This window comes from Pan paniscus, chromosome 9, assembly GCF_029289425.2.
Source record: "Pan paniscus chromosome 9, NHGRI_mPanPan1-v2.0_pri, whole genome shotgun sequence".
Taxonomy (NCBI): Eukaryota; Metazoa; Chordata; class Mammalia; order Primates; family Hominidae; genus Pan; species Pan paniscus.
The window spans coordinates 123,737,543-123,765,121 of NC_073258.2; the positions used below are offsets into that span (position 1 = coordinate 123,737,543).

Here is a 27,579-nt window from a genome sequence, read left to right on the forward strand (position 1 = left end):
CATTTTCTCACGTATCAGTTGGTATTTGTTTGTTTGAGATGGAGTCTCGCTCTGTCACCCAGGCTGGAGTGCAGTGGCGCCATCTCGGCTCACTGCAACCTCTGCCTCCCGGGTTCAAGTGATTCTCCTGCCTCAGCCTCCCAAGTAGCTGGGATTACAGGTGTGCGCCACCATGTCCAGCTAATTTTTTGGACTTTTAGTAGAGACGGGGTTTCACTATGTTGGCCAGGCTGGTCTCAAACTGCTGACCTCAGGTGATCCACCTGCCTCGCCCTACCAAAGTGCTGGGATTACAGGCGTGAGCCACTGCACCTGTCCTGTTTTCTTTTGAGAAATGTCTATTCAAGCTCCTTTGCCCATTTTTTAATGGGAACCCCTCTCCACTCTTGGTGGGAATGTAAACTAGTACAGCCATTATGGAAAATTGTATGAAGTTTCCTCAAAAAAAACCTAAAAATAAAATTGCCATATGATCCAGAAATCCCACATCTGGGTATATACCCTAAGGACTTGAAATCAGTATGTTTGCTCTTCCGGGGACGTGGTCTAGAGGCACTCGGAATGGTCCAGCATTTGACATACTGCTGTAGGCTTTCCTACAGTTCAGTCTCTAACAAAACTAGGCTGTCCCGAACACCTGGTAATAGAATTGTTTACCTTTATACCAGGAAGGTTGGGAAAGCACCAAAATCCGCATGTGGGCATGTGTCCAGGAAGACTTCATTTTGAAGTTTGTGCTGTGAGACCTAAAGTTCCTATGAGATTGCCCCAAACAAAAAACATGTCAGCAGGGCCTCCGGTGGTTGTGTGTGTTCCAGGTGTGTTCATGACAGGATCAAGAGTGATTTCCTTATCGAGCGGCAGAAAACCATTGCGAAAGTGTTGAAGGCACAAGCACAGTCAGAAAGCTAAATAAAAAAATGAAGCTTACAGCCGGGTGTGGTGGCTCATGCCTGCAATCTCAGCACTTTGGGAGGCCAAGCCGGGTGGATCACCTGAGGTCAGGAGATTGAGACCAGCCTGGCCAACATGGTGAAACCCCGTCTCTACTAAAAATACAAAAATTAGCCTGGCATGGTGGTGCGCACCTGTAATCCCAGCTACTTGGAAGGCTGAGGCAGGAGAATCACTTGAACCCAGGAGGTAGAGTTTGCAGTGAGTTCATGCCACTGCACTCCAGCCTGGGTGACAGAGTGAGACTCTGTCTCAAAAAAAAAAAAAAAATGCCAGGCGTGGTGGCTCACATCTCTAATCCCAGCACTTTGGGAGGCCAAGGCGGGTGGATCACCTGAGGTCAGGAGTTTGAGACCAGCCTGGCCAACATGGGCCAACCCCATCTCTACTAAAAATACAAAAAATTAGCTAGGCGTGGTGGTGAGCACCTGTAATCCCAGCTACTCAGGAGGCTGAGGCAGGAGAATCGATTGAACCTGGGAGGCGGGGGTTGCAGTCAGCCAAGATCACACCACTGCACTCCAGCCTGGGCAACAAGAGTGAAACTCTGTCTCAAAAAACAAAACAAAACAAAACAAAAAAAGAAGACAATTGGAGTCATAATTTTTTTAAAAAATCACTATGTCAAAGAGCCATCTGCACTCCATGTTCATTACAGCATTATTCACAATAGCCAAGATGTGAAATCAACCTAAGGCTTCATCAAGGGATGAATGAATACAGAAACTGTGGTACATATAAGCAATGGAGTACTAAACAGTCATTAAAAAGAAGAACATTCTGTCACTTGCGACAACATGAATGAACCTGGAGGAAAATAAGCTAAGTGAGGCCGGGCATGGTGGCTCACGCCTATAATCCTAGCACTTTGGGAGGCCGAGGTGGGCGGATTGCCTGAGCTCAGGAGTTCGAGACCAGCCTGAGCGACACTGTCTCTACTAAAATACAAAAAATTAGCCGGGCGTGGTGGCGGGCGCCTGTACTCCCAGCTACCCAGAAGGCTGAGGCAGGAGAATTGCTTGAACCCAGAAGGCGGAGGTTGCAGTGAGCCGAGATCAGGCCACTGCACTCCAGTCTGGGTGACAGACTGAGACTCTGTCTCAGAATAAATAAATAAATAAAAATAAGCTAAGTGAAATCAGCGCAGAAAGACAAAATCCTCATATTTTCATTTATCTGTGGAATCCAAAACAATCAAACTCAAACCAGAGAGTAGAACGGTGGTTGGGAGGTGAGAGGAATGTGGAGATGTTGATCAAAGGGTACCAAGTAGCAGTTAAACAGGAGGGATAAATAAGTATTTAAGGTAATGGGTATGTTAATTATCTTGATTCAATCATTCCACACTGTATATGTAGATCATAACATCACTGTGTATCCCATAATTACATAAGATTATAACTTGTCAAAATTAATACTAATTAAAGAAAAAAAAAAGCTCAGGTAGGATGCTTCTCCTTCCCTGTTTCTCTTTAACACAGCTGAAAAATGCTGAAGCTTTGGAGGTTCGGGGAAGCTGGTAGTTAGCCAAGATCACAAAGGGAACAAGAGTCCTAAATAAAGGAAAAGAAAATGTATAAAATAATTTAAATAGCAAGATTTCAGATGTGTGCTAGCTAGGCTGTGATGACAGGCATGATGAACCTTTTTTTTTTTTTGAGACCAGGTCTCTCTCTGTTGCCCAGGCTGGAGTGCAGTGGCGTGATCTGCACTGCAACCTCCACTTGAATCCTGGGTTCAAGCCATTCTCCTGCCTCAGCCTCCCAAGAAGCTAAGATTACAGGCACCTACCACCATGCCTGGCTAATTTTTGTATTTTTATTAGAGAAGGGGTTTCACTATGTTGGCCAGGCTGGTCTCAAACTCCTGACCTTGGGTGATTCACCCGCCTTGGCCTCCCAAAGTGCTGGGATTACAGGTGTGAGCCAGTGTGCCCAGCCAGTCCTCACCTCTTATATGCTGAGGGTTATTTATTTATTTATTTATTTATTTCTTCTTTTTTTCGAGATGGAGTTTCGCTCTGTCACCAGGCTGGAGTGCAGTGGTGCGATCTCAGCTCACTGCAACCTCTGCCTCCCAGGTTCAAGAGATTCTCCTGCCTCAACCTCCCAAGGAACTGGGACTACAGGCGCATGCCACCACACCCAGCTAATTTTTGTATTTTTAGTAGAGACGGGGTTTCACCATATCGGGCAGGATGTTCTCTATCTCTTGACCTCGTGATCCTCCTGCCTTGGCCTCCCAAAGTGCTGGGATTACAGGTGTGAGCCACCGTGCCTGGGCATGCTGAGGGTAATTTTGTTGCTCTTGCAGATCCAAAAGAGCATCAATACCTTGACACACAATACACAAGTCTGTAGAACATGGTCTGTTCTGGGAACTTCCCATTTACAAATTCCAACAGGGTAAATTCTGTCCAGGTGTAGTGGCTCACACCTATAATCCCACCACTTTGGGAGGCTGAGGCTGGTGGATCACTTGAGGTCAGGAGTTTGAGACCAGCCTGGGCAACATGGCAAAGCCCCATCTCTACTAAAAATACAAAAAAATATATATATATATCCAGGTGTAGTGGCGCATGGCTGTAGTCCCAGCTACTCAGGAGGCTGAGGCAGGGGAACAGCTTGAACCCTGGAGACGGAGGCTGCAGTGAGCTGATATGGCCCCACTGCATTCCAGCCTGGGCAACAGAGTGAGACTCTCTCAAAACAACAAACAAACATACAAATTCCAATAGGGTAAGTTCTATATAGGGAGACGGTACTGCATGGTGCTTAATATTATGGATTGAAGAGTCAGACAGAATAGTCTCCTCATTTGTTAATGGGAATACAATGTAGCTTACCTCATAGGATTATGGCAAGGATTACATGAAAGAAGGCACGTGGAGTATTTCACATAGTTGGCAAATAGTGTTTTATAAATGCTGGTTATTAATAAGAAACTAAGAACAATTTTTTTGCAGGAAGTTCACCTCTGTACCCTCAGAATCTATCATGTTGCCTAGCACCTATTAGGGGTTCAATAAATGTTCACCAGGCCAGGCACGGTGGCTTATGCCTGTAATCCCAGCACTTTGGGAGGCCAAGGCGGATGGATCACTTGAGGTCAGGAGTTTGAGACCAGCCTGGCCAACATGGTGAAACCCTGTCTCTACTAAAAATACAAAGAAAAAAAAAATTAGCTGGGCATAGTGGCATGCACCTGTAATCCCAGCTACACAGGAGGTTGGGGCAGGAGAATCACTTGAACCTGGGAGGCAGAGGTTGCAGTGAGGGGAGATCATGCCACTGCACTCCAGCCTGGGCGACAGAGCAAGACTCTGTCTCAAAAAAAAAAAAAAGAAAAAAAAGAAATTCACCAAATGCGTCACCGTATCCGGGGGTCAGAAAGCATAAGGACACCCAGGAATGAAATCATTTGCCCAAGGTCACCATGCCACATGGCCACTTCGAAGCAGACCTTATAAATCTCCACAGTGTGGGTGCCCTGTATGTCTCTCATGCCCTAAGTGTTTAGATGATACCTGACTGAGCATAAGTCCTGGGGAGAAAGATTCAATCAAAGTTCCAAATCTGATTCTATTCCAGCCAGAGCTGAGTGAGTGTCTGTCTCTCCTTTTCCCTGGGCCTGTCACAATCTCAACAAATAGGCTTTTAAATTAAGTAGTGATTTGGAATGTAAGTGAGTGCATTTAAGATGATAAGAGACAGACAGATCCTAATGGCTGAAATATTCGTCATATCACAAGTAAACGGAGTGTTTCGGGGAGTCACTAATATAACTAATTTTTTCCAAATCCTCCTCTGCTCTGTGTGGGAAGCTGAGGTCAGTGCAGGCTGAGCCAGCCCGGAGTGAGCAGCTGCCAGGGGACTGAAGAGAATACTGATGGATGGCTGAGGCGCCCGGACAGTTCGCCTCAGGAAACCAGAGCCCACTTGTTCAAATTAAGCTATGGATGCCCAACAACCGGTGGCAGGCTGCCACGAATGAAAAGGTGGGGAAATGAATGCACAGCCCAGCCCGCCTCCCCCGGAGAGTGGAGCTGTGTTGCCGGTTTGGGCTTGGCCCCTATGCTGGGGGGTGTCTGAAAGGAAGCTGGAAGTAATCTAAGGCAGCTCCCTCCTCCTCGCACCCTGACACCCCATTCTTGAATATCCTCTGCAGCAAGCCCAAATCATTTTAGTCAGACCTCTTGTTGGTGGCTCCTGGAACCTGGTATCTCACTACCTCCATGGCAGCCCACTTTCCTTGGCAGATCCCAGAGGTATATTCGGCACTCACTGTCCAAAATGAATAGCCCCCTCAGTTAGGCTTGGTGTCTCGAGTGTTTAGGCTTACAGCCAAAACCCAAGTTCCAGTCTTTTATTTATTTATTTATAAATTTTAAGTTGTCTATTTATTATTTATTTATTTTTTATTTTTATATTTATTTATTTTTGAGAAGGAGTCTCACTCTGTCGCCCAGCCTGGAGTGCAATGGTGCGATCTCGGCTCACTGCAACCTCTGCCTCCCGATCAAGTTCCACTACCAAATTTGCTGTGCAGCCTTCAGGCTGAAACAATACCTTTGCTGAGACGCCTTCTTGGTTTGTAAAAATGGGAATGACATTTGCACCATGGCTTTTCACAATGGCAAGTGCTGGTGGAAAGAGAGAACTGGTCATTTCGCCTGAACCTCACATTAATTTGGGGCCTCAAGTTTAGATTTTGACATTACCTTAAAATAAATACACATTCAGGCCAAGCACGGTGGCTCATACCTGTAATCCCAGTACTTTGGGAGGTCGAAGTTCCCAAAATCCTTCCATGTTTGGGAGGCTGGTCGGAAGTTCAAGATCAGCCTGGCCAAACATGGTGAAACTGTCTCTGCTAAAAATACAAAAAATTAGCCAGGTGTGGTGGCACACACTTGTAATCCCAGTTACTCAGGAGGCTGAGGCACACGAATCGCTTGAACCCGGGAGGTGGACTTGCAGTGAGCCGAGATTGCGCCATTGCACTCCAGCCTGGGCGATAAGGTGAAACTGTCTCACACACACACACACACACACTCAGCCAAAGAGAAATACTGATAAGACTAAAAGGAAATGATCACCCAGGAGCAGTGGCTCATGCCTATAATCCAAGCACTTTGGGAGGCTGAGACCAGTGGCTTGCTTAAGCCCAAGAGTTCCAGACCAACCTAAGCCACATGTCAAAACCCCATCTCAATTAAAAAAAAAAAATAGGAGATGTTCCTCATTGGAAATGTATGAGTCATTTTTGGGCCACCCCTTCTGCAGCACACACTAATGGGATTTTTAAAATACATTTTTGTCTAGGACGAGTATTTAGCATTGCATTTTTTAGGTAGTTTGTTTGTTTGTTTGTTTGTTTGTTTTAAGACAGCGTCTCACTCTGTCATCCAGGCTGGAGTGCAGTGGTACAATCACAGCTCACTGTGGCCTTGACCTCCTGGGCTCAAGCCATCCTTTCACCTCAGCCTCCCGAGCAGCTGGGACTACAGGCACATGCCACCACGTTTGGCTAATTTTTTAAACTTTTTGTAGAGATGGGCTCTCACTATGTTGAACTCCTGGGCTCAAGTGATCCTCCTGCCTGGGCCTCTCAAAATGCTGGGATTACAGGCAGGAGACACCATACTTGGCCAGCATTGCGTTTTTGTTTACTTTTTAAAAATTTTTTTGTAGAGATGGGATCTGGTTTTCTGCCCAGGCTGGTCTCAAACTCCTGACTTCAAGTAATCCTCCTGCCTCTTCCTCCTAAATTGCTGAGATTACAGGCACGGACCACCATACCTGGCCAGCACTGCATTTTTTTTTTTTTTTTTTTTGAGATGGAGTCTCGCTCTGTCACCCAGGCTGGAGTGCAGTGGCCCGATCTTGGCCTCCCCGGTTCACGCCATTGTCCTGCCTCAGCCTCTCGAGTAGCTGGGACCACAGGCGCCCACCACCACGCCTGGCTAATTTTTTGTATTTTTAGTAGAGACAGGGTTTTACCGTGTTAGCCAGGATGGTCTCGATCGCCTGACCTCGTGATCTGCCCGCCTCGGCCTCCCAAAGTGCTGGGATTACAGGCGTGAGCCACCACGCCCGGCCCAGCATTGCATTTTAAAAAGCATTCACTCTTCAGAGAAATGTGAGAAAAAAAGAAAGAAAAATAAATAAGTAAATAAAATAAAAGCATTCACTCACTAAATATAAAGTTTTAAATATATCACAATTTTTATAATCTTGGTTTGACGTTTCTTAATATCCTAAGAGCCTAAAAAAATGTAAATATTCCAGGTTTCTAAGAGGTTCTGTCCTTGCCTCCCTGTAACATTATTGTTGCAATCAAATAAGATTAGAAATGTAAAATCAAGCCAGGCGTGGTGGCTCACACCTGTAATCCCAACACTTCGGGAGGCCGAGGCAGGTGGATCACCTGATGTCAGGAGTTCGAGATCAGCCTGGCCAACATGGTGAAATCCCGTCTCTACTAAAAATACAAAAATTAACTGGGCATGATGGTGCATACCTGTAGTCCCAGCTACTTGGGAGGCTGAGGCAGGAGAATCACTTGAACCTGGGAGGAAGAGGTTGCAGTGAGCTGAGATCATGCCATTGCACTCTAGCCTGGGTGACAGAGCAAGATTCTGTCTCAAAAAAAAAAAAAATGAAATATAAAATCAGTTTTTCATAAAAAGGTTCTGTATATTATATAAGGTATTTAAAATAGTCAAATTCATAGAAACAAAAAGTATCACGGTAACTGCCAGGGACTTGGGGGTGGGGAAACTGATAATTTGCTTAATGGGTTCATTCTGCAAGATGAAAAAGTTCTGGAGATGAGTTGCACAATGATGTAAATATACTTAACACTACTGAACTGTACACTTACCAATGATTAAGATGGTAAATTATATGTTATGTGTGTTCTACCACAGTTAAATTTTTTTAATCTTAAAAACTTTTTTTAAGTTGTCTATAAATTAGTTGCTGCTGCTATTTTTTATTAATACTACTAAGTAATTATATACTGTCTTTCTTTAAATATGTATTGAGTATTCACTATGTGTCAGGTGCTGTGTAGACCCTAGAGAGCTTTTTAACTTACATAGTGAATAAATATAATATGATGGCCAGGCACAATGGCTCACGTCTATAACCCCAACACTTTTGGAGGCCAAGGTGGGAGGATTGCTTAAGGCCAGAAGTTTGAGGTGACCAGCCTAGACAACATAGTGAGACCATGTCTCTATAAAAAACATTAATTAAAAACTTAGCCAAGTGTAGTGGCACACACCTGTAGTCCCAACTACTTGGGAGGCTGAGGCAAGAAGATTGCTTGAGTCTAGGAATTTGAGGCTACAGTGAGCTATGATCAATGACACCACCGTCCTTCTGCCTGGATGACACAGTGAGCTCTTGTCTCTAAAAAAAAGAAAAGAGGGTCGGGCACAGTGGCTCACGCCTGTAATCCCAGCAATTTGGGAGGCCGAGGCAGGTGGATTGCTTGAGCTCAGGAGTTCAAGACCAGCCTGGGCAACATAGCAAACACCTGTCTCTACAAAAAATACCAAAAAAAAAAAAAAAAAAAAATTAGCCAGGTGTGGTGGTACACACCTATAGTCCCAGCTACTCAGGAGGCTGAGGTGGGAAGATCACTTAGAGCCTAGGAGGTAGAGGTTGCAGTGAGCTGAGATCACACAACCACACTCCAGCCTGGGTGACAGAGTGAGACCCTGTCTCAAAAAAATAATAAAATAAAATAAAATAAAATAAAGATATGCAAGATTTCTTCATTTTAAACTACAAAACACTGCTGACAGAAATTTTAAAAGGCCTAAATAAAAGGAGAGATATGCCATTTTTGTTGATTCAGACTCAACTTTGTTAAGAGGTAAACTCAATTTGATCGAATAGAGTCATTAAAATCCTAAGAATAAGTCAAATCGGTTATTTTTGTGGAAATTGAGTTGATTTTTAAGAATTATGTGAAAAAGCAAAGATCTAGAAGAACAAAAGCAGTCTTGAAAAAGCAAAACAGCTGGGCGCAGCAGCTCATGCCTGTAATTCCAGCAGTTTGGGAGGCCAAGGCAGGCGTATTATTTGATGTCAGCAGTTCAAGACTGGCCTGGCCAACATGGTGAAACCCTGTCTATACTAAAAATACAAAAATTAGCTGGGCATGGTGGGAGGTGCCTGTAATCCCAGCTACTCGGGAGGCTGAGGCAGGAGAATCACTTGAACCCAGGAAGCAGAGGTTGCAGTGAGCCAAGATTTGTGCCACTGCACTCCAGCCCGGGTGACAGAGCAAGACTCCATCTCAAACAACAACAACAAAAAACACACCAAAGTTGGAGAATTCATTACCTGACTTTAAGACTTACTATAAAGCTTAATAATCAAGCTTAAACACAAATATTACCAAATCTAACTGTTCTAGTTATTTATTATTGTGTAACAAACTACCCTAAAATCGTGGCTTAAAAACAATAACATGGCCAGGCACAGTGGCTCATGCCTGTAATCCTAGCACTTAGGAGGTGAAGGTGGGAGGATTGCTTAAGGCCAGGAGTTCAAGACCAGCCTGGGCAATATAGCAAGACCCGACCTCCACCAAATACAAACTAACAAATAAATAGCCAGGAGTGGTGGTGCATGCCTATAGCCCCAACTACTTGCGAGGCTGAGGCCAGAGGATTGCTTGAGCCCAGGAGTTTGAGGCTGCAGTGAGCTATGATCACCACTGTACTCCAGCCCGGGTAACAGAGGGAGACTCTGTCTCAAACAAACAAAACCCAATAACATTTATTTTGCTCATGAACCTGGGGGTTGACTGGGCTCAGCTGAACAGTTCTCACTTGGGTTCTGCCATGAAGATGCAGTCAGCTGGTGGCTGGGACTGGAGTCATCTCCCAGGCATCCTCATTCACATGTCTGGCGCCCAAGCCAGGACCCACTCAAACAGCTGGGGGCTGGAAGAGCTGAGGCCCCTCCTCTCTCTCTATGTAACCTTTCCAAATATGGACCTCAAGGGGACCAGACATCCTACAAGGCAGCTGTAGGAATAATGAACATCCAGAGAGCCAGGTGGAAATAACATGGCTTCAATAATCTAGACTTGGAAGTTAACCAGCATCACTTTCTCCTCATTCTATCCATTAGAAGTCAGTGCCTGAGGACAGCCCATATTCAAAGGCAGAGGAATTAGACTCTGTACATTAAAAAAAAAGGCACAGTGGCTTACGTCTGTAATCCCAGCACTTTGGGAGGCCGAGGTGGGTGGATCACAAGGTCAGGAGATCGAGACCATCCTGGCTAACATGGTGAAACCCCGTCTTTACTAAAAAAAACACAAAAAATTAGCCGGGCATGGTGGCGGGTGCCTGTAGTCCCAGCTACTCGGGAGGCCAAGGCAGGAGAATGGCATGAACCCGGGAGGCGGAGTTTGTAGTGAGCCAAGATCGTGCCACTGCACTCCAGCCTGGGCGACAGAGCGAGACTCCATCTCAAAAAAAAAAAAAAAGTAGCTGAGTGTGGTGGCGGGTGCCTGTAGTTCCAGCTGCTCGGGAGGCTGAGGCAAGAGAATAGCTTGAACCTGGGAGGTGGAGGTTGCAGTGAGCCAACATGCCACTGCACTCCAGCCTGGGTGACACAGAGAGACTACGTCTCAAAAAAAAAAAAAAAAAAAAAAAAGGCCAGGTGCAGTGGCTCACGCCTATAACCCCAGCACTTTGGGAGTCCAACGCTGTTGGATCACCTGAGGTCAGGAGTTCAAGACCAGCCTGGCAAAACCCGTCTTTACTAAAAATACAAAAATTAGCTGGGCATGGTGATGCATGCCTATAGTCCCAGCTAGTTGGAAGGCTGAGGCAGGAGAATCGCTTGAACCCAGGAGGCGGAGGTTGTAGTGAGCTGAGATTGCACCATTGCACTCTAGCCTGGGCAACAGAGCAAGACTCCATCTCAAAAAAAAGAAAAAAAAAAGGCAGACATATTTTTAAACCACCCTGGGAACCAAAGAAGTGAAGAGCCTGAAATAAAAATCACTCTTGGCTTAAATGAAATTTTGGTCCAAACAAGAAGGGACCTGGTAAAATGGTGGGAAATGCATGAGAGACTCTTTTTGAGCTTTCTTAAGGCTCCAGGTGAGATTTAGCCACAGTGGGAGGTGCGTGAGAAGGCAAGAAACCTGAGTGAGGGCTGGAACTTTTCCCCACCTCATATAAAGTCTGAGCCTTACTTGACTGGATGAGATTGTGCCATCTGGCCTTTGCTTCCGTGCCTTTGGAACATGCTGTTCCCACTGACTGGGCTGCTCTTCTTCTCTCTCATCTGGCCATCTCCTGCTCATTCTTGAGGCTCAGCTTAGGCATTTGCTCCTCCAGGAAGCCTCCCTCCATCCTCAATCCTGGGTCAAGAGCTTCTTCCACTGGATTTCGTAACTCCCTGTCCTCTGCCCTTTCTCAATGCTCACTGGTGTCTGTCTCATTGCTGCGTATTTACGTGTTCCTCCCTTTTCCTCTTACTAAAGTGTAAGCTCCTTGGGGGCACAAGGGAGTGTTTTGTACTCCTTTGTATCCATAGCACCCTAGTAAAGGTGATGGATGATTTAAGCAAGAGGATGGAATATTCCTGAGCTATGTCAGGACTCAAAGCCTCACAGGGAAGCAGCTGCAAGATCTCTCACTTTGTCCCAAGCTCTCCTGCGTCACCTCCCTGCACAGGCAAACCAGAGCTGGGCAAAGCACATCTGATGGTATGATTAGTAGTTCCTTAGTGGGAGTAGCCAACACTGCAATCTGCTCAACCATGGCCTCCCCTCCAATCTCCCCAAATCAGCCAACTCCTCTTCCCAGTTCCTCTCTGGGAGTAGACTGACCTGCTTCCCACTAAAACCACAGACGCGATAATAGGAGAAAAAAAAATAAGGGTCGAGAGTAGGACAATTGGTAGCAACGAGATGAACACAGAGTAATGATGCAGACCTCGCCCTGGCCTCCCCAGCCTAAGCTGGGGAAGATTCATAGTTGATACCCATTAAAGGGCTTAATGAAATAATTATAATTCACACCCCAGAGCATCTGAGAATCAATACTGGGGAACTTTGAGCCACTCTGGGGGTGGCACCCCACTGGCTGCACAGTTCAGCGCAGCAGGCAGAGCTGGTGGAAGTAAATGCAGTTGACACGGAAGTTGCATTAAAAGAGGGCAATAATAGATTAAAAGCTGCCAGGATCCTGGCGACTGGCCGTCGATATCCTTTATTCCCTATCTCGCCCCAATTCTGCCCCCTCTGTGCACTATTAGCCCAAATCGATGGGCTGTCAATTGACATCACTGGCTACAGCATTAATGCAAGCTCACAAAAGAAGCCTGACCCTAGATTATCACTTCTCTCGCTTCCAAATTACAACATAATGCAGGCCGCGGGCAGCTTGTGACATGTTAACACTATACACGATTTGTTGGGATTGGACTAAACATTTCATAGCTAAAGATTTCATCAGAGACTTGATGACAGGAATAAACTGCTGCCCACGGGGAAATCACTGGAAATAATAGAATTAGGCATTGTTTGGCAATCCGGAGGGACGCTGGAGGGACGAGGAAGGATGTTGGGGAGCAGGACCTACAGCTGGTGGCCTGCTGTGGGAGCAGCTTCAGGGAAAGAGATGGCAATTAAAAGGCCTTTTTGTTGGTCCCACTAAAGGACAGGTATTTGGATCTTGTCTAGGGCTTACATACTTTCTATTTTTGTGCAAAAGCTGGGAAGGGAATTTCTCTTCAGTGATAACAGGGAATATAACTGCTGTGGGTCAAATTGTGTCCTTTCTCCCTGCGGCCCACCCAAATATGTTGAAGTCCTAATCCCCAGAACCTCAGAATGTGACCTTCCTTATTTGGAAATAGGGGTCTCTTACAGAGGTAATCAAGTTATAATGAGGTGCAGTAGGACATGTGTTCCTATAGAAAGGGCTGGGCATGGTGGCTCATGCCTGTAATCCCAGCGCTTTGGGAGGCCGAGGCAGGCAGATCGCTTTGAGCTCAGGAGTTTGAGACCAGCCTGAGCAATATGAAGAAACCCAGTCTCTACAAAAAAAAAATGTTTTAAATTAGCCAAGTGTGGTGTCTCACGTCTATAGTCCCAGCTACTTAGGGGGCTGAGACTGGAGAATTGCTTGAGCCTGGGAAGCAGAGGTTGCAGTCAGCCGAGACTGTGCCACTGCATTCCAGCCTGGGCAACAGAGTGAGACCCTGTCTCAAAAAAAGAGGGGAGGGGAGTGGTGGGAATCTGGACACAGAGACAGACAGGTGCAGAGAGATGATGTGAAGACACACAGAAAGAACACAGCCATGTGACTGGAGTGATGCAAGAAACACCTGAAGCTACTAGAAGCTCATAGAGAGGCATTGGACAGTTCCCTCCCTCGTGCCTTTAAAGGAAGCATGGCCCTACTGACACCTTGATGTCAGGCCTCTAGCCGCTAGTAGATTTCTGTTGTTTTAAGCTACACAGTTGTTGGAACTTTGCTACAGCAACCTTAGGAAACAATACTAATTATTACAATCTAATAGTGATAATAGCCCCCATTTATTGAGCATCTCTGAGAGTCTGGCACAGAGACTGGCTAATTTCATCCTCATAACAAACTAATGGTTGAGTATTATAACCCCCATTTCTTTTTTACTTTTTTTTTTTTAGACAGAGTTTCACTCTTGTTGCCCAGGCTGGAGTGCAGTGGCGCCATCTCGGCTCACCGACCTCCGCCTCCCAGGTTCAAGCGATTCTCCTGCCTCAGCCTCCCAAGAAGCTGGGATTACAGGCATGCACCACCACACCCGGCTAATTTTGTATTTTTAGTAGACACGGGGTTTCTCCATGTTGGTCAGGCTGGTCTTGAATTCCCGACCTCAGGTGAGGTTGGGAGTTGCCTCAGCCTCCCAAAGTGCTGGGATGACAGGCGTGAGCCACCACGCCCAGACAATTTTAATTTTTTTTACGTACAATTTCTATTTTATTTTTCTCCAGAGAATAATCCATCTTCAGTCTTTTTTTTTTTTTTTTTTTGAGACAGAGTCTTGCTCTGTCGCCCAGGCTGGAGTGCAGTGGCGCAATCTTGGCTCACTGGAACCTCCGCCTCCCTAGTTCCAACGATTCTCCTGCCTCAGCCTCCTGAGTAGCTGGGATTACAGGCATGTGCCGCCACACCTGGCTAATTTTTGTATTTTTAGTAGAGTTGGGGTTTCACCATGTTGGCCAGGCTGGTCTTGAACTCCTGACCTCAGGTGATCTGCCTGCCTCAGTTTCCCACAGTGCTGAGATTACAGGCGTGAGCCACTGCGCCCATAAGGCCACAACCCACCTTCTTTTCAGTACAATCTAATCTTTTCCCAGCTCCTAAGGGGACCTGTATCCACTTGGTTTGAGTGACCACAATGTCTCAAATGAAAGTGTAGAAATTTTTAAAAAAATAAAAAACAGGCCAGCACAGTGGCTCACGCCTGTAATCCCAGCACTGTGGGAGGCCAAGATGGGTGGACCACTTGAGGCCAGGAGTTCGAGACCAGCCTGGCCAACATGGTGAAAACCTGTCGCTACTAAAAATACAAAAAATTTAGCCAGGCATGGTGGCGCATGCCTGTAATCCCAGCTACTCCTGAAGCTGAAGCCGACAATCCTTTGAACTCGGGCAGTGGAGGTTGCAGTGAGCCGAGATGGCCCCACTGCATTCCAGCCTCGGCAACAGAGTGAAACTCTGTCTCAAAAAAACAAAAACAAAAACAAAAACAAAACAGTTTGGACCCAGCAGAATGGCTCTTGCAGAGAAGGGTGGTGAGAAGGGCCATTCTGCCATCAGCGGAGGTGATCATCTGAGACTCCACCATCAACATTTACGAGCGCACCCGTGAAGTGGGCTTCAAAAAGGGTGCCCCTTGGGCACTCAGAGAGATCTGGAAATTTGCCATGGAGATGCGGACTCCAGATGTACACATTGATATCAGGCTTAACAGAACTGTCTGGGCCAAAGGAATAAGGAATGTCCCATACTATATCCATATCCATGTGCACAGAAAACATGAGGATGAAGATTCACCCAAAAAAGCGCTGTACCTATGTACCTGTTACCACTTTCAAAAATGTGTAGACCGTCAACATGGATGAGCGCTAACTGCTGGTTATAAAATAAAAGTATAAAACTACAAAAAAAAAAAAACCCAGTAAACCCAGCACAGCCATGATTATTCCATTCTTTGAGAGTAAGAATCTTATTTTTTTTTTTTCTTTTTCCTTCTTTTTTGTGGAGTGCAGGGGCGGACAGAGTCTCACTCCATCGCCCAGGATGGAGTGCAGTGGCGCCATCTCAGCTCACTGCAACCTCTGCCTCCCAGGTTCAAGCCATCCTCCCATCTCAGCCTCCCAAGCAGCTAGGACCACAGGCATACGCCACCATGCCCAGCTAATTTTTGTATTTTAGTAGAGATGGGATTTTGCCATGTTGCCCAGGCTGCTCTTGAATTCCTGGCCTCAAGCAACCCACCCACCTCAGCCTTGAGCTGAGCAATATTGTTCCTCCTCATCCATGTTCCCAATTACAATGGTAGGCCTTTGTCTCTGTCTCTGTCTCTGTCTCGCTTTCTCTTTTCTCCTTGCAGGGGAAACCAGCCCTACGCCTCTTTCTTTTTCAGTTAATAAATGTATTTATTGAGATCATACAATTCACCCATCTAAAGTGTGTAATTCAATATTTTTAGTTTACAGAATTGTGCAATCATCACAATCAATTTAGAACAATCTGATCACCCCAAAACAAATATCCCATACCCTTTATCACTCTGTATTTCTCCCCAATGGTTTTTCCCCTCAGCCTATGCAACCATTAATCTTTTTTGTCTTAAAAGATTTCCTATTCTGCACATTTCATATCAATAGAATCATATGTGTTTTTTTGTGACTGGGTTCTTTCACTTACCATAATGTTTTTAAGGCTAATCTATGTTGTACCACATATCAGTACTCAATTCCTTTTTTTTTTTTTTTTTTGAGACAGAGTCTCACTCTGTTGCCCAGGCTGGAGTGCAGTGGTGTGATCTCAGCTCACTGCAACCTCTGCTTCCCGGGTTCAAGCGATTCTTTTGTTTCAGCCTCCGGAGTAGCTGGGATTACAGGCACACACCACAATACCCAGCTAATTTTTGTATTTTTAGTAGAGATGGCGTTTCACCATGTTGCCCAGGCTGGTCTTGAACTCCCGACCGCAGGTGATCCGCCCTCCTCCTCGGCCTCTCAAAGTGCTGGGATTACAGGTGTGAGTCACAGCGCCCAGCCCCATCAGAGTGTTTTCCAAAATGGCTATACCACCAACAGTGTATGAGGGTCCTAAGTTCTCTACATCCTTGCCAGCTTGATTATAGACATCCTAATGTATGAGAAATTCTATCTCTGTGATAACTTGCATTTCACTGGTGGCTAATGTTGAGCATCTTTTCATGTGCTTATTAGCTATTTGTTTATCTTCATTGAAGAAGTGTCTATTCAGACATTTTGCCCATTTTAAAAAATGGGTTGTCTTTTTGAGTTATGAGTGTTTTTCATATATTCGGGATAACAGTCCCTTATCAGATATATGATTTATAAATATTTTATCTAGTTTTATGGGTTTGCCTTTCACTTTCTTGATGGTGTCTTTATCTTGGCAACATGGCAAAACCCCGTCTCTACACAAAAAAGTACAAAATTAGCTGGCCGTGGTGGCATGCGCTTGTGGTTCCAGTTACTCAGTAAGAGGATCACTTGAGCCCAGGAGGCGGAGGCTGCGGTGAGCTGTGATCATGAAACTGCAACCCAGCTTGAGTAACAGAGCAAGACCCTGTCTAAAAAATAATAATAATAAAATAAATAAATAAAAAATTGAGCTGGCTGCATGCTCTGAATGTTCTGTGCTGTGGCCCAGTGTTCTAGGACAGGCCCCATTGCTCCAGGCAGGCCCTGACAGTCTTCTCATACTGCAGACTAGCTACACTGTCTCTGCTCATCCCACTGACTCCACATAGTGCCCAGATCTCAGGGGCAATGCAAAGACCTTTATTCCAGTCAAGATCTTGGCAATTCTGTTATTGCCAACTTTCCTTTGCCCAAATCTGCTCCAGGTTTGATCACTTTCTTCTCATTGCATGCAACTCTGATGTTGGCTCCCCACCCTGCAAGGAACAGAGAGTGAGTCTGAGCTCATCCAGCAACCACCCTCCCACTCTTCCAAGAGAGATGATCATGAGCAGACTATTATAAAGCACAAAGCGAGCACATTCTACCCTCTTAGGTACCTGCTCCACCCACCCCTTCTTATTCATTCACTTGACAAATATATGTTGCTTATGTGCCAGACACTGGGAACACAGGTGTGCACACAGGTGTTTCTCCATTCTTGGGTGAGCTTCCTGAGGAATTTAAGCATTTCACCGAAGTGTGTTGAGAAACCCAGAAGCAGTTCAGGGGGATGAGGGAAATAATATGGGGACTTAAACTAGCCAGTGTGGCTCCGGAAAGGCTATATTCTCTGAGCTTTTTCTTCACCTCGCCCTCCATATTCTAAACCTGTCTGTATTACCCATCCCTCTCCATACCCATTGCCCAAGTATCCTGAGATCTCAACTCAAGCCATTACTCCCACCTGAGCAGGGCACTTGCTCAGTTGAGAATGCTGGGCCGGGCGCAGTGGCTCACACCTGTAATCCCAGCACTTTGGGAGGCTGAAGCGGGCAGATCACCTGAGCTCGGGAGCTCGAGACCAGCCTGACCAACATGGAGAAACCCTGTCTCTACCAAAACCACAAAATTAGCCGGGCATGGTGGCGCATGGCTGTAATCCCAGCTACTCAGGAGGCTGAGGCAAGAGAATTGCTTGAGCCCGGGAGGTGGAGGTTGCAGTGAGCCGAGATCTCACCATCGCACTCCAGCCTGGGCAACAAGAGCGAAATTCCATCTCAAAAAAAAAAAAAAAAAAAAAGGAAAAAAAGAATGCTTTGCCTGGAAGGTAATTGTGGATATTTAGAGCTGACTTCCTTTTCCTTCTTCATTATTTGCTGTGCTTCCAGCTAGAAAGCACAACAAACAGCACAGACAATGCTACAGCAGCTTCCCCTGGGGTACTCTGATAGTTTTATAAATAGCTACTGCCATCTAGTGGACAAAGATGACTACATCAGTACGTAGACCCACAGATACGGAAATTCTCAGCGTTTCTATTTATGTCCTACAACCACTTCATCCCACCTTAATGGAATCCAAAAGACCACTTTTCTTCTGAAAGCCTAAAGCCTGGAACATTGTAAGTACTCAATATTGTTTGGACAAAGGATTTTTCACGGGCATTGTCATTTTTAAATTTTATATGTAACAAATATTGTAGTAATATTGTTGGAAAATTTTATTATTGTGGCTTTATACTATTGCCTTAGAAGTTTAAGTCTATTAAGGGCCAGGCGTGGTGGCTCATGCTTGTAATCCCAGCACTTTGGGAGGCGGGCAGATTGTCTGAGCTCAGGATACTGAGCCTGGGTACACGATGAAACCCCATCTCTACTAAAATACAAAACATTAGCTGGGTGTGGCAGCGTGCACCTGTAGTCCCAGCTACTCAGGAGACTGAGGCAGAATTGCTTGAGCCCGGGAGGTGGAGGCTGCAGCAAGCTGAGATCACACCACTGCACTCCAGCCTGGGCAACAGAGCAAGACTCCCATCTCCAAAAAAAAAAGAAAAAGAAAAATGTCTAATAAGGTCAAGTAGAAACTCAGAGAGCTATAGTAATAAAAATACATTTTAGAATATAACCATATTGCCAAGTTCACCAGAAACGTGCATGTAACTCCTAAACTGGACCTAGAGATTAAGTTTTTTGGCCTGTCTTCCCAATCCAGTAGCGCCCTGTGCAGCAGGGACAGAACCATCTAGATCATGGAGTTTCCTCTTATAAACTCAAACCTCCTTACAGTAACTTGCAAAAGCAAATTTTGCCACCGTGTAGATTTGTGCATGCACAGCCAGAGCATCCAAACATCCCTCCATTGTAAGGTTATTTGGAGAATCAAATAAGGGGAGAAGCAATTGCCATTAACTCGAAATTGAATGGGAAGTGGTAGACACTGCTGTCCCTATGGTTACCTTCTCTTTCTCTAAGCCTTACCTAACAGCTAATTAGACATTTATAAGGTTTAAACATCTTTACTGGCTTTTTAAACTACTAGCCCACAGCAGAACCCTAATTACAAACAATAGGCCAGGCACAGTGGCTCACACCTGTAATCTTGGCAGTTTGGGAGGTCAAGGCGGGGCAAACCATTTTGAGGTCAAAAATTCAAGACCAGCTTGGGCAACATGGCAAAACCCCCGCTCTATAGAAAATATAAAAATTAGCTGGGCCTGGTGTCCCAGCTACTCAGGTGGGAGAATGCAAAGGTGGGAGGATGCAAAGGTGGGAGGCAAAGTTTGCCGTGAGATCGCACCATGGCACTCCAGCCTGGGTAAGGGAGGCTGGAGGCTGTCTCCAAAAAAAAAAAAAAAAAAATCCATTTCCCCAGATTAGACTATGTGATGACATTAAGTGTCCACCTGAGCCTCAGTGTCATCTATAAACACATTCTGGTTTATAAATAGATGAAAATATAATACAAATAACTGAGAAAACCTAGCAAATATTAATTCCCACCTTCCCAGGCCCCAATTCCTTGCTATACATTACACATGTCCAACAAGGTATTATCTGCATAGGGGAAAACATTGCCATTATTTACTCCTCTAATTTTGTGTTTTGCTAATGAACATTAAGCTAACATTAACCTGAAGTTCAAAAATTTGCAGTAACAGCTACCACTGAAAACCTTCCACATAATTTTAAGATTCCACATGAAACGAGATCAAAGTATATTTACCCTTTAGTCTCGTTGAGTCAAGGCATCAAAAAAGTTTGTAGCATCTCAAATACATGGTATGGCCATGTGCAGTGACACACACCTGTAGAGCCAGCTACTTGGAACTAAGGCTGGGTGACCACTTGGACCCAGGAGTTACAGTCCAGCCTGCACAAGTGATAACACACCCGTATGGAAAACTGAAGCCCAGATAAGATTCTCACCCAAAGAAACATGCCAAAAACGTGCATTGCTGTCAGGTGCAGTGACTCACACCTGTAATCCCAGCATTTTGGGAGGCCGAGGCGGGTGCACCACCTGAGGTAGGGAGACCAGCCTGACCAACATGGAGAAACCCCATCTCTACTAAAAAATACAAATTAGCCAGGAGTAGTGGCGCATGGCTATAATCCCAGCTACTTGGGAGGCTGAGGCAGGAGAATCCCTTGAACCCAGGAGACAGGGGGTGCACCACTGCAATGAGATCGTGCTATTGCACTACAGCCTGGGCAACAAGAGTAAAACCCTTCAAAAAAAGAAGTGTGTACTACTTGTCATTTTTTGTAACCTTGGAGAAAATATGGAATGAGAAGTATATCAAATCATGCTATAAATTCCCAGAGATACCCAGACATTAGTAGACCTTCAGTACCAAAGGGAAAAACTGCAGCTCCTCCATGAATTAGCTTTTTGGCATATGCTAAGATTAGCTAGTCCACTGAAATCTGTCATGTACATAATGACAGGTAACAGCCTGCTCCCCTAGGCTATCACAACTCACTGTTGGGACCTTAATTAACCAGGTGGCAGCGTAGCTCCATCCCCGACCTTCTGAATAATCTTAGGAAGAAATAGAAGCCCACAGGGCAGTGGCTCATACAAGGGATTGACATTCAGATACCTCTGCCATGTAGCTTAACATTCACTACCCATTATTTGGTTCTGATCTCTAAATTCTTACTCATCTAGCACAACCCTTCAGGAAAGCCTCTGCTCCTAGGCAGGCTTACACACAGAATAAGTTTAGAAAACACCATTAAGTCAGCTTTCTGCCTCTCCAGCCTAAGGACTAAGGTTAGTTTGATCCAGATCCAATTTCTCACGCTCCCCTTCTCAAAGCTCTGAATTCCAAAACGTACCATCCACAATGCTCTGAAGGGCAACTTGCCACCCAGCCCTTGTTAACTCAAGCTTAACAGGAAGGGGGGAAGTTAGTAAGATTCACATAATCACCTAAGCCTACTTCTCCCACCAGCTGGCCTGGGAGGTTATTTAAAGACTCAAAGCAATTGTATGGTGCCAATTTTAAATAGTTTTATTTAAGACATTGCATTTTCCACTTACAATACAGTGTTTATAAAGTGCAATGTTATTTCCTTCCCCTGTGCATATGTTCCATATTCAAGTATTGAGAATGCCCAGTAACTTACTATAGCAGCTTAACCTTTTAAAACTGCCACAGAATTTGCTACGAATTTAGGTCCTTCAAATGTTTTACATGTGTGGAACAATGCTACATCTACACTTGGTTGGCTTAATCAACCTCTTCAATGGTGGGCCCTGAGGAAGCACCACCAGAGGGAGGAGCTCCACCACCAGGGAATCCCCCAGGCATTCCTCCTGGCATGCCTCCTGCACTCTGGTACAGCTTGGTGATGATGGGGTTGCAAACTTTCTCCAGCTCTTTCTGTTGATGTTCAAATTCTTCCTTCTCGGCAGTCTGAGGAAGAGAAAAAGGAATTACTACAAGTTCTTTTAATGTTAATAACCCTTCTTTCTCCCTGACGCAATCTGATACTTTACAAGAGGGCCACTACCAACATTAAAATAGGGCCTTATTCTTCCTTAACATCTTGGGTCACTCAGACATCCAAGGAAGGTAGTTGCCAACACCTTGAATTCTGGTGGAAACCGCGAATGTTGTGGACCATTCATCATTGTGACCCTATACTGAAATCCAGCTCAAGCTTGGTTTACCACCCCCTTCCCCTCCATTGAGTGGGGGAGGAAAAAAAAAACAACACACAAACCTGATTCTTATCAAGCCAGTTGATAATTTCATTACACTTGTCCAGAATCTTCTGTTTGTCCTCATCATTAATCTTGCCTTGAAGTTTCTCATCTTCAACAGTTGCTTTCATGTTAAAGGCATAGGACTCAAGTGAATTCTTGGATGACACCTTGTCCCTCTGCTTCTCATCTTCAGCTTTGTACTTCTCAGCTTCCTGGACCATACGTTCAATGTCTTCCTTGCTCAAACGGCCTAGGAAAGAAATTAACTCTAAGTAAAAGCCTTAAAAATTACCTGTGTATGTGTAACTCTAGTTTCTCTTAACTAGACGCCCTTAGGCACCAGTAACTCAATTGAAATACCATTATGACCCCTGTCAAGACCAGATGACAGTGCCTCCTTACCCTTGTCATTAGTGATAGTAATCTTGTTCTCTTTTCCCGTACTCTTGTCCACAGCAGAGACATTGAGGATACCATTGGCATCAATGTCAAAAGTGACTTCAATCTGAGGAACACCTCGGGGTGCAGGAGGTATGCCCGTGAGTTCAAACTTGCCAAGCAGGTTGTTATCCTTTGTCATGGCACGCTCGCCTTCATAAACCTTGGTAGGAAATAAAACAAATTACTGCAATGGACTCCAGGTCTCTGTGACAGTGCTAGGGTCCTGCTAAGGAAGAATGGTCGCTCAGACATCCAAGGAAGGAACTGGCCAACATAAGACTTTCTGGTGGAAACTACGAATGGTTTTGGAATCCATCATCATAGCGAGTCAGTCAAGACTTCCCTTTATCTGTTATCAGTAAGCCAAACAAGACTAGTACAGAAACATACCTGAATAAGCACACCAGGCTGGTTGTCAGAATAGGTAGTGAAGGTCTGTGTCTGCTTGGTAGGAATGGTGGTATTACGCTTGATGAGGACGGTCATGACTCCACCAGCAGTTTCAATACCAAGGGAAAGAGGAGTGACATCCAAGAGCAGCAAATCTTGAACATTCTCAGACTTGTCTCCAGACAAGATGGCTGCCTGGACAGCTAGCAAACAAAAAGTTAACGTTAAAAGAAGTTAAAAGAAAACCCAGTACACAGCTCCTGTTTTAACTAGCACTCGCTCAGACATCCAAGGAAGGTGTTGCCATCATCAGCCAAGCTTTTGGTGGAAACTACGAATGTTTAACAATCACTCATCACAGCGAGTCACCTTGGGCCTGCCTGCCTTTTAGGGTTAATTGAGATACCATTGTTACCTGCACCATAAGCAACAGCTTCATCAGGGTTGATGCTCTTATTCAGTTCTTTTCCATTGAAGAAGTCTTGGAGAAGCTTCTGAATCTTGGGGATACGAGTAGAACCACCAACCAGGACAATATCATGAATCTGTGACTTGTCTAGTTTGGCATCTCGAAGGGCTTTCTCTACTGGGTCCAGGGTGCCACGGAACAGGTCAGCATTCAATTCTTCAAATCGGGCACGGGTAATGGAGGTATAGAAGTCGATTCCCTCATAGAGAGAATCGATCTCAATACTGGCCTGGGTGCTGGAAGAGAGGGTACGCTTAGCACGTTCACAAGCTGTACGGAGGCGTCTTACAGCTCTCTTGTTCTCACTGATGTCCTTCTTATGCTTGCGCTTAAACTCAGCAATAAAATGGTTGACCATTCGGTTGTCAAAATCTTCTCCACCCAAGTGGGTGTCTCCAGCTGTAGACTTGACCTCAAAGATTCCATCCTCAATAGTGAGGATTGACACATCAAAAGTGCCACCTCCCAGGTCAAAGATGAGCACGTTTCTTTCTGCTCCAACCTGCCATTAAAAACAATCTCATTTAAATTTGTGATAGATCAAATTAATCTTAAAATAATCTGGACTTGCATCACAAATGGTACATACCTTTTTGTCTAAGCCGTAAGCAATAGCAGCAGCAGTTGGCTCATTAATAATTCTAAGTACATTGAGACCAGCAATAGTTCCAGCATCTTTGGTAGCCTGACGCTGAGAGTCATTAAAGTAAGCTGGCACTGTGACCACAGCATTGGTAACAGTCTAGGAATAAAGAAAAGACCACAGATTGATAACTATTATACTTACATATATGCAAACTCCAGCAAATGGATTAATGCTGGTGAAAGAACAGCTGGAGCACCCCCCCCCCCAAAATGTAAATGACTGTGTAATTGTCAAGATTCACTGGTTTCTGGTGTTGACAGACCCATCTACCTAGAGAGCCTGGGGCACTGTTGGGCACGTGGTCTTAACCCTGAGCTGAGCCCCATCTGTTCCCCTCCCCCTCGCCAGGTGCCAGTGCCCCCGGGAGTCATTAGGCTTTTAACTACTCCGGAATGCACCCCATACTAAAAAACCAACCTCACCTTCCCAAGGTAGGCTTCTGCAATTTCCTTCATTTTTGTCAGAACCATAGAGGACACCTCCTCTGGATAGAAGCTTTTGGTCTCTCCCTTGTATTCTACTTGGACCTTGGGCCTGCCAGCATCATTCACCACCATGAACGGCCAATGTTTCATATCAGACTGGACAACAGCATCATCAAATCTGCGTCCAATCAGACGTTTGGCATCTGTAAAAGGTATCAAATGAAAACACTTTCAATTTCATAGCTCTTCTGATAAAACTCAAGTCCATGATTACTCAAATACCTAAGAGTTCATAGGTAGGTGAATTCAACTACCATATAGGTAGCAAAGGTTCAAACTTCAACCTCCTACGTTATCTAGATTTCAGCCTGAAAGGTTTCTACCACCTGTTTTATAACAGACTTGAGAACAAGTCTCTCAGCTCAGTTTTTCTAAAATCAAAAAGCTCCCTCCTCACGTTTCATAAACTTTTGTGCTTCCTAGCCCTGTTATATTTGTTCTGTCATTTAAAATTAGTAACTCACCAAAAACTGTGTTGGTGGGGTTCATTGCAACTTGATTCTTCGCGGCATCACCGATCAACCGTTCAGTGTCCGTAAAGGCGACATAGCTTGGAGTGGTTCGGTTTCCCTGATCATTGGCAATTATCTCGACTTTTCCGTGCTGGAAAACACCCACACAAGAGTAGGTGGTGCCAAGATCAATACCAACTGCAGGTCCCTTGGACATGGTTGCTGAAAAAAAGAAAAATCCGGTTTAAAAATTCAATTCATCAAAATATTTCCCTCATCTCTTAACAGAACACATAACCAGGAAAAAGGTATGGCCACTGCCAAGAGGTAATAGTGCCCATCACCTCTCGTCTAAGCACACGGGAGGTCCAGAACTAGTGCTGCAGTCCAGGTTGCCGTGCCAACCGCAGCAGAGCACGCCCTAGATGAAGGACCCATCTACCCAGACGGCGTGGGGCGTTGCTAAACACGTGGTCTTACCCCGAACTGAGCACTATCTGTTCCCCTCCCTCGCCAGGTGCCAGTCCCCCCGGGAGTCAACGGGCTTTTAACTACTCCGGAATGTACCCCCATACTGGAAGCACGCCAAGAACGGCTCTTTAGAACCACGGTGGGACTGGACTAAGCAGGGAACTGGGTGAAAGAAAACGCTGGCTCCACTTCCCTGCGCGCCAGGCAAACCGATGCAGCAACCCTCCCCCGCCACGCGGCCGCCGGGCGTCTCCCAGCCTCCCCTGGGGCCACTGCGGCCCACTCCCTACATTTCCGTCCTGCCGGCTGCAACCAAATACCGCTGCCATCCCCCCGAAAACTGAGGCCCCTTAAGCCGGTAGAAGGAGCCGCACACTCGCCTCGACGAGATTCTCAGAACCCTCCAAGCCTCAGCAAGCCCAACCGGCCTGTGTGGAGGCTGCACGCTCCCAGACCCACAACCCAACTCTTGAGCAGAGGTTTTACCTGGCGTGTAGGCCTGGCTCCAATAACGAAGAAAGCCACAAAAAGCCCAAGAGCTGCAGGCGAGTTCAATGAGACCGGTTTCCGCCCGCCACCCTGCCTCTTATACCCTATCTTAGAACCTTCCAGAAGGGGCCCGCCCCTGCTCCCTGCCATTACGGCTTCCCCGGCCAATAGACGCCCGGCTGCCCTTACAAGACCCAATCACAAGCCCGGCTCCACTCCTCGGGCCTCGCCCCCTTCCGCACCCACCCCACCGCGCTCCGCCTCACGATAACGCACTCACCGCAGCGTTCTGGAACTTTCAAGCTCGCCCCCGCTCTCCGGACGGCCCCGAGGAAAGGGAGGGTGGGGCGCAGAGAGCCCGCGCGCGGGAGTCCTCAGTTACCCCGGGCGGGGGAGGGGAGCGTCCGCCTCTACGCATGCGCCCCCAGCTTCCGCGGGAGGGAGAGGGCGGAAAAAGGAGGAGGAAGAGGGGCGGGCAAACTTGGAACCAACCAATGATAGCGGCGCTAGCCGGGATCTTGGCCGGCACAGAACTGGGGGAGGAATCGCGCGGGGCCTGAAGGGAGGGGTTTGGGCGCGGGAGCCGGGCAGGAGAAGACGGAAGTGGAGCGAGGACAAAATGGCTGCGAAGGTTGTTGCTTCCCTCCCCCACCCACGTCCTCATTCCTCCTTTCCATGCCCCAACTTCGTGTTCCAGACGGGCCTCTGAGTGCCCCGGGTTTCGCGAATCTGTATTTCATAGCGTGGCTTTGGGCAAGGGCTGACCCGAGGGGCTGGGGCGAAGGTTCCGGCTTCAGGGTGCTACTAGGGGTGCTCGCTCACGGCCCCCCAGGATTGGGATTGGAGGGAGCCGCCAGGCCGCCGCGGGGTGGGGCGGGTTAGCTCGGCAGGCCTCCCAGCACCTGCATTTCCCTACGGCAACTGTTGGGAGGTAGCCCGCGACGCAGAGGTTTAAGGGGCCCGGCTTTTCAGAACCGCCTCAGGACGCGGTCGTGTCTGGACCCCTCCGCGGAAAAGAAGGCGAAACCGCTTCTCTGAGCCCTGACCGTTAGGCCCCTTCCCACCTCCGTCTAGAACAGATTCGGCTTCTTGGCTCAGTCCTTCCCCAACTAGCCCAAGCCCTACATTTCCCCGTTGTTTATAAAATAAACAGATTTAAATGGTGGCGAGTGTGTTCTTGGTTAGGTGAACCAGGCATAAGGAATCATAGGTTCCAGTAGCCGTGCGTCCTTGATTTAGACTTTCTGAACGTTTGTATTTTCAGTAACATGAGGTGGTATCTTTCCTGGTTTGACTTTCATCAAAAATTAAACGACAGACCATACCGACGCTTTGAAAACGTGACTGAGCTGGTGCACAAAACAATGGTGCCTAGAATTTTAAATTGTGCAATGTTGTGCATGGCCGCGGACATGTGGGGCCTTGTGGTTCCAAGAGCCTGTCTCAGGTACCTTGAACACTCCCTGTATCCTTTCAAGCAGGCGAGGTAGCTGTTATTCCTATTTAGTAGATAAATAGGCACCGATGGGGGAAAAGATTTTTTAAGGCTACACCAAAAGAACTTTTAGTAGCAGGGCTGGAATTAGAAGGTCTCTAGACTGCGAAAAAGGCTGTCAGAAGAGCGAGGACATCTTGTCCTTGTCAAAGCCAGTAAAGGGTAGAGACAGACTCAAACATATGAAGAATTTCCTTTTCATATTTTCCTTTTGGGGAGGAATGTTGGCTTAGAGTTCATGGAGATGTATTCCTAGCCTCTCCCACGTCCCAAGAATTTAATTTTATACAATGCTTTCACTACATACAAAATGCTTTCATTTGTCATTTAATCATCAACACAATTCTCTAAGGTGTGTATTATTCATCCCCATA

At 46.1% G+C, this 27,579-nt stretch overlaps 1 protein-coding gene, 2 non-coding genes and 1 pseudogene across 4 annotated transcripts; 1 reads left to right on the forward strand and 3 right to left on the reverse strand.

Moving 5' to 3' along the window:
* The first annotated feature begins 561 nt into the window (after nt 1-561).
* LOC100979608 (large ribosomal subunit protein eL34-like) lies at nt 562-1,926 on the forward strand (annotated as a pseudogene).
* A 19,220-nt stretch (nt 1,927-21,146) lies between these two features.
* Nucleotides 21,147-26,689, reverse strand: HSPA8 (heat shock protein family A (Hsp70) member 8). Of its 2 annotated transcripts, none has more exons than XM_055095003.2 (9): nt 25,991-26,689; nt 24,763-24,972; nt 24,236-24,441; nt 23,757-23,909; nt 23,114-23,669; nt 22,699-22,901; nt 22,270-22,468; nt 21,885-22,117; nt 21,147-21,574 (listed from the first exon to the last, which is right to left on the reverse strand). In XM_055095003.2, exons 2-9 carry the CDS (start codon nt 24,965-24,967, stop codon nt 21,389-21,391), a joined length of 1,941 nt encoding a protein of 646 aa, XP_054950978.1. In that variant the 5' UTR covers nt 24,968-24,972; nt 25,991-26,689; the 3' UTR covers nt 21,147-21,388. The 2 variants fall into 2 exon arrangements, with proteins under 2 accessions (XP_054950978.1, XP_008971636.1); XM_008973388.4 differs by lacking the exon at nt 25,991-26,689 and adding an exon at nt 25,708-25,984.
* Nucleotides 22,549-22,635, reverse strand: LOC112441342 (small nucleolar RNA SNORD14). The gene has a single exon (XR_003029263.1). It is a non-coding gene; the product is annotated as a small nucleolar RNA SNORD14 (small nucleolar RNA).
* Nucleotides 22,975-23,062, reverse strand: LOC112441341 (small nucleolar RNA SNORD14). Its single transcript, XR_003029262.1, has one exon. It is a non-coding gene; the product is annotated as a small nucleolar RNA SNORD14 (small nucleolar RNA).
* Nucleotides 26,690-27,579: the final 890 nt, after the last annotated feature.